General features: G+C 34.6%; 1 protein-coding gene and 1 long non-coding RNA gene across 2 annotated transcripts; both read left to right on the forward strand.

Moving 5' to 3' along the window:
* The first annotated feature begins 1,563 nt into the window (after positions 1-1,563).
* Positions 1,564-3,830, forward strand: LOC133033608 (uncharacterized). The gene is made up of 2 exons (XR_009685753.1): positions 1,564-2,065; positions 3,347-3,830. It is a non-coding gene; the product is annotated as an uncharacterized LOC133033608 (long non-coding RNA).
* A 2,898-nt stretch (positions 3,831-6,728) lies between these two features.
* Positions 6,729-8,644, forward strand: LOC133033609 (uncharacterized). Its single transcript, XM_061108562.1, has 2 exons — positions 6,729-7,790; positions 7,886-8,644. The coding sequence occupies exons 1-2, from the start codon at positions 7,284-7,286 to the stop codon at positions 8,405-8,407; spliced, it is 1,029 nt and encodes a 342-aa protein (XP_060964545.1). The 5' UTR covers positions 6,729-7,283; the 3' UTR covers positions 8,408-8,644.
* The last annotated feature ends 5,849 nt before the right edge of the window (positions 8,645-14,493 follow it).

Consider the following 14,493-nt stretch of genomic DNA (forward strand, 5'->3'; position numbering starts at 1 on the left):
AGTGATACTCCTATTATATTCCTTTACACACACTCATTATGATCTTGAACTCTCTCTCTAAACTTAACTATGAATCTCAAGTATGAGCTTTAAAAATTGGAGATTAGAACTCCGTTTTAGAATAGAGTTCCACCTATTTATAGTTATTAAATTTAATCCCAATAGATTCTCTAAGAAATTAAATCATATAATCAATTCAATCACGAAATTGAAAAGTTGTTTAGTAGATATACATGTATATAATTAAAGTAGAAATTTTATCCTTTTGCATTTGTTATTATAAGCTCTACTTGAAGCAAATAATTCTAGATTTAAAATATTATTGATGAATAAATTTTGTTTTTTAAGGCTTTTCAGATGGAACTGTCAATCAATAATGCAGAAGCAGTATTAGAAAACTTTAAAGCAATGGTGAATCAGGTTATTATTATTTTCTTTATTTATTATTTTTTTTTTAAGAAAAAATTGTTTAAAAGAACAAAATTATATAAAACATAGAATTTTGTAAAGTATTTGATTCATTTGTTAGTAAATTTTTGACACAATTTTATTTTGAACATAGATGCCACAAAGTGATCGGGTTTATTATAACAATGTGTTCCGTCACCTTGCAACAAGCTTGGAGGAAAGACAAAGCCAAGGTGGTAGAGAAGAAGAACCAAATAGGTGAAAGAGAACAGATTTTTAAAAGTTCTATCTTAACTAGTAATTAACTATCAAAATTTATTTTTTGGCGACAAAACTCGGGTTCTATTAGCATCTTCATATTTTTATCTATTTTTTGGAACGCAAACTGTCATGGTGGACTATTTATGTATTTTTGGTGTACCCGTGATACAATTTAATTGCCATACGTAAATAAATGTTTATAAATAAATTAAATTTTAAAATTACAAAAAAAAAAAAACATAAAAATATATATTTATTTTTCTTTTTTTTTTTTCTTTCTTTTCTACTATTTCTTTTTTAGAGATTTTTTTTTTTCTTCTACTATTACCTGTATATATCAAATATTATTACCTGGCAAAATAAGTAATAAATGTCTAAGAATTTTTCACCATTTATTAAGTAATAAATGAATATAATATACGCTATATATAATAAAAATAATTAAAAATAATAGATAAAATATAAAAAAGAAAATAGCAAAGGCCACAACAATACAAAAAAATAATGAAGGCAATTGAGATACATACGTTAAGGCTAAATCCAAAACTGAAACCAAAATCATTTAGGCTAAATAATGTAGTCTCTCTCATTTTAATTATGCATAGTACTTTTAAATTTATCTTCTCATTCAACTCAAGTTAGCTAGTTAGGAGTTATTAATAATAAATGGGATTATTGCGGCAAAAGTCCCAAAAAACTTGAGGTTCATGCCGATTAGTCCTCAACCTCAAAAATTGGCGGTGAAAATCCTCAAGGTGGACAAAGTTGTTTGTCCGTTCATACTCAGTCCGTTAGTATGACTAACGTGACACGTGGACGCACCAGATTTAATCCCCTTTTTCTTTTTAATTTTCTCCTAAAATATAAAAGTAATAAGTTAAAAAAATTAATAAATAAAAAACTTTAATATTTTTTTTATTTCTTTTTTGTTTTTCATTTATTTTCTCTTTGACTCAGTCTTCTTCATTATCCTTGAGCAGGCACAAACCCAAAATTTGTTCAACCAACAAATTTTTTTTTTTGCAAGCTCTATTTCATATCTTTTTTCTTTCTTGCCTTCCACCACCACTAAAGGTTGGCTTGCCGGACTTTGAAAACGCCCAAGTCGAAGCCATGGCGGGTGAGACTTAGCTACACACAAGGCCCAAACATCACGGGGAGAGAGAAGCGGTAGATTTGTTCAGATCTTATCGACAGCGAGTGGAGGTAGTCCACTTTTTTTGGTCAGATCTCGTCGACAGAGAGTGCCATGGATGACGAAAGTGATGAGCTCTTTTGTAACCAACATAAACCACTCTTAAAGCCCACTCCCACACCATCGTCGACGTCCACCGCACCAAGAAGAGGGATGAAGAAATTGGGGCTGGGTAGTGAGTACCAAATCGTTTAATTTCAGGTTTGGTTTTTTTTTTATTTTCTGGGTTTTGAAAAAAAAAATATTAGATCCTCAATCTTCTCTTTTCGATTAATTAGAAAGTGGGATGTTGATTTCTTGTATAAGGAATCCCAAGGTTTCTGTATCTAGTAGCTCTGAAGGAATTATCATTAATAGAGTAGATTTTGCTATGTCATTCTTGTGTTTTTTTAATAGTTTTTTCACAGCTCTGATATAGAAGCAAAGTGATTTCACTACACACATTCACCCACACTCATGATAAGGTTGATAACTTGAATAAAAAAAAGATTGAATAAGGCTAATAAGATAACAAATATAGCTATGGTTGAATGATATACAATTCATTGTGCTGTTGGAATTATGAAAGTAAATATTCAATCTTCTCTATATAAGTTGCGAAACCCAAAAATAGATTTGGGCTTTTTAATTCGATTGTATGTTATTTTATCAAATATGTGAATTATTTTTATTCCTGAAAAAAATTGGTACAGATTCGGTTTCAGATCTGAGTTTTTACCCAGCTTTCTTGATGGGTTATAAAAAAAAATTGATGATTGAATTCGTAACTCGTGGTTGTGGTGGTATTATGATGGTCATGGTGATATAGTGTGTCAAGAAGACTGAAGGAAAAAAAATTAAAGAAAAACCATCTGGAAAAAGCAAAAATAATCGGAGAAGAATTGAGAAAAATGAAAAAAAGAAAAAAATAATTATTATTTTTTAAATAATTTATTTTAGTTTTTTTAATTTTAAATTATTTTTTAATTAAAATTATGAGTTGGCCCAATAATCTTTAAACACGTGGCATTATTGTCAGTATTTAACAGGTCTGTTAAATTGGGTATCAACGGACTTACAAATATGACGAGATTGATGCCGATTAGTCCTCAACCTTAAGTTTTTGGGGACTTTTGCCGCAATTATCCCATAATAAATTATTAAGTTCTTGTTTAGTTAGGATTATTGGTTTCTGATTGTGTTTTTTCACGTACCTTTACCTTTTAACTTTAATACAAGTATTTGTTGTTTTACAAAATCTATATCTTATGTTGGGATTTCTTATAATTTCATGTTCCATTGTGGCATAGGTAAAATAATCCAATATTTACTGTTGTAATTCTGTTTATAGAATTTTTTTTTTCTCTCTGATCACTTTTGAACATTATATATATTTTTTTCATATTAAAATCCCTTCATGTGCTTTCAGAATTGGAATTCCCATAGTGATATTTTAAAAACTACATAAGCTAATGATTTTTTATGTTCCTTACTTTTATATAGCTTAGCTATGAACACCTCAACTCAAGTTTTGAGATACTATTGAGTATGAGCTAATTGTTTCCAACTTGAAGAGAGAAAGAAGAGGCTTGTCTTCCAGTGACTAGTAGTGAATGATGACAACAACAACAATTCACATACAATTTTAATTGCTTCAAATGGCAGTATTGAAGATGCCTCTTCATATGTTGTTGATTCAGACTCAGATTATGGTCGTTTGATTCAAGCTCTATTCTACTCTTCTTAATTAATTACTTTGAGGTTGGAGATATGCAATCCAATACTCTTGTCTTGAACCATATATCTCTTTTACAGTGTTTAATTGGATAAAGAGTTTAAAACCATTTCTCCAATTGCTCATCCATCTTCTGAGGCTATCTCTTCATTAATGTCTCCTGATATGGGGCAACATAGAATTGGAGGCCTTGGTATGCAATGCAAGGGGAATGAACAATATGCTATTCATAACCATTTATTTGCTATGGAATGGAAAGCCATCCAAGTAACTTATCAGCATCAAAGGTATATATATTAGGGAAATTTGAATTCCTATACTTACATAACCTAAAAATTTGTCCCCTAAATGCAAAGTTATTAAAATTGGTAATATATGACCATTTTATCAATTTTCCTAAACTACCCCTCTCATTTGTAATCAGCTCTCTTCCTCTCTCTTCGTCTCTCTCAGCCGATTTCCCACACCAAACCCACACAGTCGCTCGCTCGCCGGACCCGTGACACCCAAACGACCAGGACACAGTCGACGAACGCAACCCGAACCCAACCCCGACCTTCGACGAACTCCCAACATCGACAATGTCAAAGGTATGGTTTTTTTTTTGTTTTTTTAGAAAAGATTTAAAGATTAATTATGTTTGAGATTGTTTGTGAGATATTATTGGTTAGATTTAGGTTTTTTTGTGAAAATGGGATTCGGATTCCGACTGTGAAGATGGGGTTCAGATTCCGACTGAAAAATGGCCTTCGGATCTGGGGAAGAAGGCCGGCCCGATGGTGTGCAGTCGGTCCGATGGTCCGATTGGGGTCCGAGTATGGGTCCGATGGTCCCATTGGGGTCGGGTCCGATTGGGTGTCCGAGTATGGGTCCGATGTTGGGGCTCAGACTGTTGTGCTGTATGGGCAGGGAGATTGGACCGATGGGTCCGATTGGACCGATGGGTCCGATGGATACCCAATCGGGCCAATTGGACCAATCGGACCCAATATATTTTTTTTTTAATATTAATGATTTAGTAATTGTTTTAGGTATTAATTTATTATTATATTATTTAGTAATTGTTTTAGGTATTAATTTATTTTTAATGACTTAATAAGTATTTTTTAATTAATTATTGGTAAGTAATAATTTTTAATTTATTATTAATTATTAATTATTGTTTTAATTTTTATTGTTTTATTAATTATTGTTTTAGTATTAATTAGTAATTATTGTTTTAGTATTAATTATTAATAAGTATTTAGTGATTGTTTTATTTTTTTTGATTAATAATTGTTTTATATTATTTATTAATTATTGTTTTATTATTAATTATTAATTTTTGTATTAATTTTTATTGTTTTATTAATTATTGTATTTTTATTAATTATTAATTAATGTTTTATTATTAATTATTGTATTAATTTGTATTGTGTTATTATTTATTATTTTTTACTAATTATTAGTTATTAATTATTAATTTTTATTAATTATTAATTAACATTTTATTATTAATTATTAATTATTGTATTAATTTGTATTGTGTTATTATTTATTAATATTTTACTAATTATTAATTATTAATTATAAATTTGTATTATTTATTAATTATTGTTTTATTATTAATTATTAACTTTTGTATTAATTTTTATTGTCTTATAAATTTGTATTATTTATTAATTATTGTTTTATTATTAATTATTAACTTTTGTATTAATTTTTATTGTCTTATGAATTTTATTATTTATTGATTATTGTTTTATTATTAATGATTAATTATTGTATTAATTTTTATTGTTTTATTAATTATTAATTATTGTTATATTATTGTTTTTTCTATTGTTTTATTAATTATTGGTTTTTTATTAATTATTGTTTTATTATTAATTATTGTATTATTTTTTATTGTTTTAATAATTTTTAATTATTGTTTTATTTTTTATTATTTTTTTAATAATTAATTATTGTTTTATTAATTATTAATTATTGTTTTATCTTTTATTATTTTATTACTTATGTATTATTGTTTTAGTATAAATTATTGATTATTTTTTTTTAATTTTTATTGTTTTATTGATTATTGTTTAATTATTAATTATTAATTATGAATTATTGTTTTATTTTTTATTGTTTTATTCATTATTGGTTATGTTTTATTATTAATTATTTATCGTTGTTGGTTATTAATTATGTTTTATTCCCACATAGGTTATGTAAGTATATTACCAATTGTATTTTTGTATTATTAATTATTAATTATCGTTGTTGGTTTTTTTTTCAGGGAAGTGCACATCTTATAATTCCAGTGTCGGACCATTACACTGGCCGTGTCACATGGCGCGGGGGTAGTTACTACTACCCGAAGATTAAGGCTAAATTTGAAGAATTTAACCTATTGGACAGGGTGAGGGAATCCCCTTTCAAACAGTTTTTCGAGAGAGCGCCCATACAATTTTCTGGAGCATTTTTTCATCAGTTGATGCTTCACAAAATAAAATCTGACAAGCCGGACGAGGTGCATTTCTATGTGGGAAGGAAGAGATGTAGATTTGGGAGGGTGGAGTTCGGCTTGGTCACCGGTTAAACTTATTGCCGGCCTACTGCGAGGAAGACATCAAACAAAATGGAAGCTCTGACCGGTTGATTCAGGAATATTTCAACGGTAGTGCTTCGATCACCTTCGGCCAACTGCGCAGAGTTTTTGAGAGCTGCACAGAAGCTGATGATGTTTACAAGTTGGGGATGGCCTTGTTTGTTATGGGCGTCCTCACTGGTAAGGAGGAGAAGACTGTCGTTCCTCCTTTTGTGATAAGAATGGTTGATAACCTTCCATTCTTCTACGAGTATCCCTGGGGAAAGATTTCTTACACCAAGCTGATGGAAAGTTGTAACAAGGATTACTTGGATGTGAAGAATAAGATGTTGAAAAAGATTGAGAAGGGAGTAACTCAGAAGGAGGCAAAATACTCAGCCTACGGCTATGCTGCAGCGTTGCAGTATTGGGCATACGAGGCCATATTACAGCTGGGCAACGAGTATGCAGTGAGGAGGTCGCATGGCTTTCCGAGAATGGTCAACTGGGAGAGTAAGCCGAAAACTACACTCGAGAAGGATGAAGTGACCAGATTATTTGCTGAAAATGTAAGTTTGTTACACTTTATTTTGAATTCATGTTAATTTCCATATATTATATTAATATATTTGTTATATTTTTCAGTTGACAGTGTACTCCGTGTTATGTCCTCGGCCGAACGAGATTGAGTTTGTGAGTTACATAACCGGGGGTCAGCCTCCGTTATTTGTTGACTTGGAGGAACTTGTGTTGGGTGAGGATGGGCAACCAACACAGGATGCTTTGCGAAGCCAGGCCGAAAGCTTGCCTCCACATTGGAAGAACGAGCGGAGGCAACCCGAATATTTAAAGACTCTACACCACCTCCACCGTCTCCTCCACGTGCACCGCCCGCAGTTCCAGATGGGTCTGGTGTTGACCCATCTCCAGCTTCAGTTCCTGATGGGTCTGGTGTTGACCCATCTGCAGCTTCAGTTCCTGATGGGTCTGGTGTTGACCCACTTGCAGCGTCACAGGGTCCTCCTGTTCCCCCGTCAGCTTCCATTCCCAGCACCTCGGAGGCTCGCGATCCAGTATACCCTGCCATTTTGGCAAGGTTGGAGACTGTGGAGAGGGGGCAGGCCGCTCTGCTAAGAGGACAAACAGCGATTATGGATCAGTTGAAGACCATAATGACGCTCCTGCAAGATCCTGGAAGGCCGGCAGCAGATTCACAGCCACAGCCACAGCCACAGCCACAACCGGAAGAGGAGGCTCGGACACCGGAAGATGACTTCATTCTCCCAAATGATTACCAACCGGATGATGATGACATGTTCTGTACACCTGAGAAGACGAATATCACCAGCATCGGGGATACTCAGGATTCTGAGGTGCAGGTGTTAGAGACAGCTCCAGAAGTCATGGAGAACCGGAGGAAGAGAAGGCGGCCTAGGTGGTTCGCTGAGTACACTGAAATGAAGAAGAAGCCTAGGGCTACTTCGACACTCGTGAATGCGGACCCACTTAGAGTGGTTGATCGGAAGCTGCTCAAGACTTTTCACAATTGGGTACTCGGCCAGATTGGGAACAATTACCCGAGAGAGTGCTTCACCGGTCGACACCATTCGTCTTGGTTCCTCGAACTGCATACTCCGAAATTTTGGCTTGGGAACGATGTAAGTTTTTAAGACTTTTTTACTGCTTTTGCTTTTAAAGACTTTATCTAACTCTTTTTTATTTAACTCTGACATATTTAATTTTCATGTTTTAGCATTTGGATGCGGCATTCCATTTGATGAGGAGGCGTCAACACTTTTATCCCGAGTCCTACCCGAATAGATGTGTCATAATGCCGTGTATTTTCCCAGCAGGAGTTATTGCTCGGTGGGAAGCTGCGGGTGATGACCAGGCTAACTATCAGTGGGACGAGAGCATATTAGATTTGATTCGAGGGGATGAAAGTCAATTTTTGGCCAGTTGGAAGAACAAGGAGAGAATATATATGGCCCTCTACTTCGATGGAGCAAAGCATTGGGTGGCATTAGAGATAGATCTGGATCATTGGTTGTTGAACATATTTGACTCCAGCCTCGGATCGATTTCCCCGAACGAATTGAACCGTCACCTGGCAATGTGGGAAAAATTACTACCAAATTTGCTGCTGCAGGCTGGCCTATTCGAGAGTCATGACATGATCCTCTTGCCTCAACTTACCGCCTCAGAGAGCCAGGTCAGAAATTTCACTTCAAAAGTCATGGATCGGGCCGTTGTTCCACAGACAAAGACAAGGTAATTTAATTACAATTGATTTTTTTTGTTATTTAACTTGAATTTAATTTGCACACTTTTATTCATTTACTTTTTATTGTCTCATACAGCAGTAACTGCGGGATGTACGTGATAGAGCACATCGAGCATAGTATGCTGGAGACTACGTTTGATAATGTGCACGATGAGAATATGAAGAAATTTAGAGAGCGGTGGTGTGTAGATTTGTTTTACCAGAATTTAGCATGAACAAATATTTTTTTTTATTTGGTATTTATTAAGATAACAATGTAACTGGTTTTTTTTATTGGTATGTTTATGTTTTTTCAAGAGTTCATACAAATTTTACGCCTTTCTTTCGTGCAACAAATTATAATAATTATGTAAACATAAAATATCACAAATTCTAATGTTTAAAATAGTCCAACATTAATTCAATAACAATACATAATAGTCCAACCCATCACGATACAAATAAACTAAAATAACATTTTTAACCTCGGTAGTTGCAAGTGCTTCTGTTGTGCCCCTTGGCACCGCACATGCTACAATTTCGCGATTTGATAATCCTTTCACCGTTACAAGCAGTTCGGTTGTTCTTAATTCTTCCAACCTTTTGCTTCTTGGGTCGCCCTACTGGTTGCTTCTCAACAGGCACTCCAACTCTCATGTTCTTGATGTCATCAGGCAATTCCCAATCATCCTCGTCACCAACTGGCATAATTGTTCCTTCATATGTCCTCCTCCAATATTCAGTTGTGTAATATGGCGAGCATAGTGTGTACGCGCTAATACTTCGCTCCTGAGATGCAGCACATGCATGAGGACAAGGAAACTTCATGCACTGGAACAAGCCGCAAGTGCAAGTATGTTCCTGCAAGTCCACTACGCCACCGGTCATAACTGTTCCTCCAGGGTGAACCTGCAACGTGTAAGGCCCGCATGAGTCAACGTTCAAATACCGACCTTTTTCAAAATGCAATGTCAAGTCCTCCTCCATTTCTGGTGCTAGGGGTTTCGTCCACTTGTCAGCTTTTTCTTTTCGTGAAGCAAACCACTTCTGGACTTTGGACCTCAGGAATGCTACAGCAGCAGTGATCGGGAAGCCTCTTGCATCCTTAGTTGTGTTGTTGAAGCTCTCATCCCAGTTGCTCGTCATTACATTGTAACGTACCCCTGGAAAGTACGACCGGACCCATTTTTCAAATCCGATTTCCTCAAGATATTTTGCAACCGCTGGATTCATGGCCCGAATGTTCTCAAATTCTCTGTGAAACTCTGATCTTGAATACGTGTACGCACACGTGTAAATGTGATTCGTGAAGACGTCAGTCTTGAACTTGTGGTTGACGTTCATAATAATGTGGTGGTAGCATGCACCGTGGTGTGCATCAGGGAACACGATATCCAAAGCACGAACAATGCTTTGATGCCTATCCGAAACAAAAGCTAAGTTCTCAACATCACCAATCGTTCTTTCAATTTTCTCATAAAATAGGTCCAGGAATTGTGGTTTTCACTGTCAACTATAGCAAAAGCTATCGGAAAGATATGACTCCCTGCATCCAAAGCCACTGCACACAACATTTGCCCACCATACCTAGTCTTCAAGAAAGACCCATCAACGCATATAACAGGTCGACAAAACTTAAACCCCCGAATAGAAGGACCCAGAGAGAAGAAACAATACTTGAAGCGACCATCTTCTACCACAAAATCCGTGATCGTACCTGGATTCCGCAACTGTAGCATGTGCAAGTAACTAGGTAATAAAGAGTACGAATCTTCAGGTGTACCCCGAGACAGGTGTATTGCCTTCTCTCTGCACCTCCATGCCTTTTCGTAACTCATTTGGATCCCGTAATCCTTGTGCATACTTTTTCTTATATCAGAGGGCAACTGATCCGAGCCGTCAGTTGTGAACTTATCCTTAATTAGATGGGCAACTATTACAGGTGATGCTTGACGGTTATCTTTTCCTCGAAGATCAAGGGAACATGTATGTACATTATGAAATGTACTCACCTCAAACATGTTAGAAAGTACGTTCTTCTTCGCTCTTAATCTCCACCCACAATCCGTATCCTTACATGTGACGTACCAAATATCGATGCTGGGACTTCCTAACGTAGTAGTCAAACCCTTTCTTCATTGCATACAGGCCAACAACCATCTTTAAATGCTCTTTGTCTCTAAAAAACTTTCCCACATGTAACTCCCCGCCTGGTGTGCCACCCGTAGATATATAATGACTATGATCCTCGATGTCTTCTCTTGTATATATTTTCTCCTTGAATTTACCGTAACTTGTCGAAGAAGAAAATGGATCACTCCATCCAGTCACATTGGTACCTCGAGCATCAGTAGGACCACTAATATCATTGGTCTCTCTACCATTATTAGGACCTGTACTGTCAGTAGTTCCTCTAGCATGACTGGTTTCGCCTGGACGACTACTACTAGTACCAGGTGTTTGGCAATTTTCTCTACGGGGCATTCTTTTCCGTGTCGGTGGCCTCGGTGGTATTTGGTACGATAGTGGAGTCAAGTTCAAAGGTACAGCAGCAGGGGCCTCTGTACCTTGGTCGTCTCTCACGCCATCATTGCCCTCAACATAACATTCAGGGTCTGGACCATTAAAAAAACCATCGATGAACGGCATTTGTGCTACAATATCAGCACTCGGCATCATATTGTTTAATTCAGGTAATACATCTGCAACCAACACCTCTGGATTTGTTTCTGGACCAACAAAACTCCCAACCTCGCTACGATTATCCTTAACAAAACTTGGTGTGGGACTAGGATCGACGCAAACATTCTTCTTTAACAGAGTCACAAACAAAGGAGTAAATTCATCTGGCTTCTTCGCAAGTGTAGATAAAAAGTACCTTGCACGCTTATCATTTCCAATAACTTCAGGGCGATACTCAAAGCCTTTCTTGTACTTGTAATGTACTTCCAATTTCAAGTCATACTCCACTTTGTCGACATCCAGTTCTTCGTACAAAACATCAACCAAACCTGAGTAGCTGAGGTTTGGATTAATGTCAAATGTCAAATTGTCGCCCCGTTTATAAACCCAATCTCTACCATCAAACTCCCAAACACCATTATACATAACACACGCATTAACAGTTGAACCTGTCACATATATTTAAAAAAACACAGTTATAATTTACAACAAAAATCTCACCGAAAAAAAATCTTAATTAATCATTAATAACAAAACAATAATAATTAATTGATAATAAAATAATAATTCATAATTCATAATAAAACAATAATTAATATTCATAATAAAAAAAATTTAATGATTAAAAAATAATTATTAATTGATAATAAAATATAATTAATAATTATTACTCAAACCATAAAAAATAAACAATAATTAATAATAATTCATAATTTATAGTTAATAAAATAACTAAAAAAAAATAATTCTTAAAACATTAACTAAAATAATAATTAATAACTAATAATGATTAATAAAAAAATAACTAATAACACAAATAATAAATCAATATAAAATAAATTAATAATAATAAATAAAAAATAATAATAGATACAAAAAAAAAAAATCCCGTAGGGTCCGATTGGTCCGACCATCGGACCCCACAAGGATCGGACCTTATATTAAAAAATTTAAAAAAAAAATAAAAAATTCAAAAAAAAAATAAAAAATTGGGTCCAATGGGTCCGATGGTCCGACCATCGGACCCCTATGGGGACCATCGGACCCGTGTTCCAAAAAATAAAAAAAATTAAGAAAAAAACATCGGACCCTCCTCGGGTCCGACCATCGGACCCATCGGGTCTTCACCCCTGTCAACAAATTTTTTCCCACATCGGGCCACCCATCGGGCCAACATCGGGCCCCATCGGACCCGACGAAAAAAAATGCAGAAAAACAGCAAAATCCCAGTTTTCACATGCAACAAAAATTATAACAGAAAAAATAGCAAAATAACAGCAACAATCCACAGATCAATCATCAAACACAACATTCTTAATTAAATATGACAACAACAAACAAGATTTAGAAAAAAAAAAATAAAATTAATTACTTACCCATTGATGGAGCTTGTATGTGTTCTTGCTTCTAATGTGGTGGATTAGTGTGGTAGCTTGTAGTGTGGAAGGTTGTAGCTTTTAGTGATGAGTGAAGAGAAGAAAATTTTTTTGGTGGTTGTGGAAGCTTTCGGGTGGGGATTTTGTTTGTTGAATTGATGAGAAAAAGGTTGGAGTGGGTAGATGTAGGTGGGGAGTGTATTATGGGAAAAATACAAAAAGTGTCATATAAAATTAATTATGTATAATATTAGTTTAGGGGAATAATATATGGGTTATTTAAGCATGGAAATTCAAATTTCCCATATATTATTAGTATGTACAGTATTGTGTTATATACATTCTATGTAGTTACTTATAATGCCATTTACATTGCTCTTAACATGTTGATTAGGCATATGTTATATACATTCTTACAGATGGTCAGGCTGAGGTATGGTCTTGTTAAACCCCATTAATACTTACTTATTAATTGCTTCATAACAAATGATATACTTTTCTTTTTCTTTTGTTTTGATTGATGAAACGATCTAAATAACATTAGGTGAGGTTGTTTTCCCATGTGATGAAATCGTGTTGTTCGAAGGAGAGGAGAGCTAGTGAAGGTGATGGAGTCCTCAAAGCCATGCTGCAATTTCTTCAAAGCAAATTAGGCCTCTGACTGTCTTATGCCTGCCTGTTGCTCTTGCTTCTGCCATCTCCACTCACCAAAAAGACAAATGATCTCTTCTGGGTCTCAAGATTACACCAACAAAAATGACTTAAAATATAAGTTTTTATTTTTGCACATCCTTCTACTTTTTACATTTTTATAAATAAATAAATAAATAAATAAAGAAAAAAGAATTAATTACGGCAAAATACACGTAAACATATATCTTCATCTTCTACCTTCAGATCTGATTCAGAAAGTTCTCCCCATATCATCGATAAGCTTTCGTCGTTACGAACTTGCTGCCAATGTCACGAACCCTTCTCCGTCAGAACTAAGGGACTGGTGCGGGGTTTCAAGGAGAAGATATTGCAATGGCGGCAGCTAGCTACGCTTCATGGAGAAGATGAAGATGATCAGAAATCGGGAGAGAGAGAGTGTGTCAAGAATATATGTTTTTTTAATTAGTTCAGATGAAAAAGGAAAAAAAGGAAAAGAAAAGAAAAATATAAATAAGATATATATTTTTTATTTTGATAATTTTTAAATTATTTTTTATATTGTAAAATAATTTTAATATCACGTGGACTATTAAAAACTTGACACGTGTAAATGAGAGTATACGTGGGTGGTCAATTATAACACTTGAATGTGAGTTTGATATGTTCTACCGTCAAAAAATTAATTTACGTAGTTAATTGTTAAAAAATATAAAATTTAGGGAAATTACCCATTGTACCACTTTTTTCAACTTTTTCCTATTTTTACGTTTTCTTTTTAAAATTTTTAATTCTATAAATCTTTATTTACATAAATATTGATTTTTCAAAGTGAAAATTACACCATATATGGGATTCTATAGAAAAAGTTTCATAAATATGGCTTTTTTAACTTTACCACTCTTATATGGCATTTGTCCAAATTTAAAGTTTTTTATGGTATTTTTTTTACCACATTTTTTAAATTTAATTTTTAAATCCCATAAAAGGAATCATCTTAAACCTAAACGCTACTCTCTCTCTCTCTCTCTCTCTCTCTCTCTCTCTCTCTCTCTCTCTCTCTCTCTCTCTCTCTCTCTCTCTCTCTCTCTCTCTCTCTCTCTCTCTCTCTCTCTCTCTCTCTCTCTCTCTCTCTCTCTCTCTCTCTCTCTCTCTCCAATCGGACTGAAACCGAAGGCCACACCACTCAGTAGCTGCCTCTCTCCTTTCTTCTCTCTCTCTGACCACCGATCAGTGGTAGCTCCGGCGACTAAATCCCTTCTCGACCACTGCCTTTTGCCTTCTCTACAAGTTTTGCCACCACCACCACCATCACCTTAGTTTACAGCAACTGAAGTTTACATCAACTGAAGAGGATCAACAACAGTGTGTTATGCCTTCAAAAACAAC

The sequence above is a fragment of the Cannabis sativa genome, chromosome 1 (assembly GCF_029168945.1).
Source record: "Cannabis sativa cultivar Pink pepper isolate KNU-18-1 chromosome 1, ASM2916894v1, whole genome shotgun sequence".
Lineage (NCBI taxonomy): Eukaryota > Viridiplantae > Streptophyta > Magnoliopsida > Rosales > Cannabaceae > Cannabis > Cannabis sativa.

Bases quoted from the DNA above. Each gene is read 5' to 3' on its own strand.
- LOC133033609 (XM_061108562.1), top strand. From the start codon at position 7,284: ATGGATCAGTTGAAGACCATAATGACGCTCCTGCAAGATCCTGGAAGG. The intron at 7,791-7,885 runs GTAAGTTTTTAA...TTCATGTTTTAG, and splicing joins AATTTTGGCTTGGGAACGAT to CATTTGGATGCGGCATTCCA.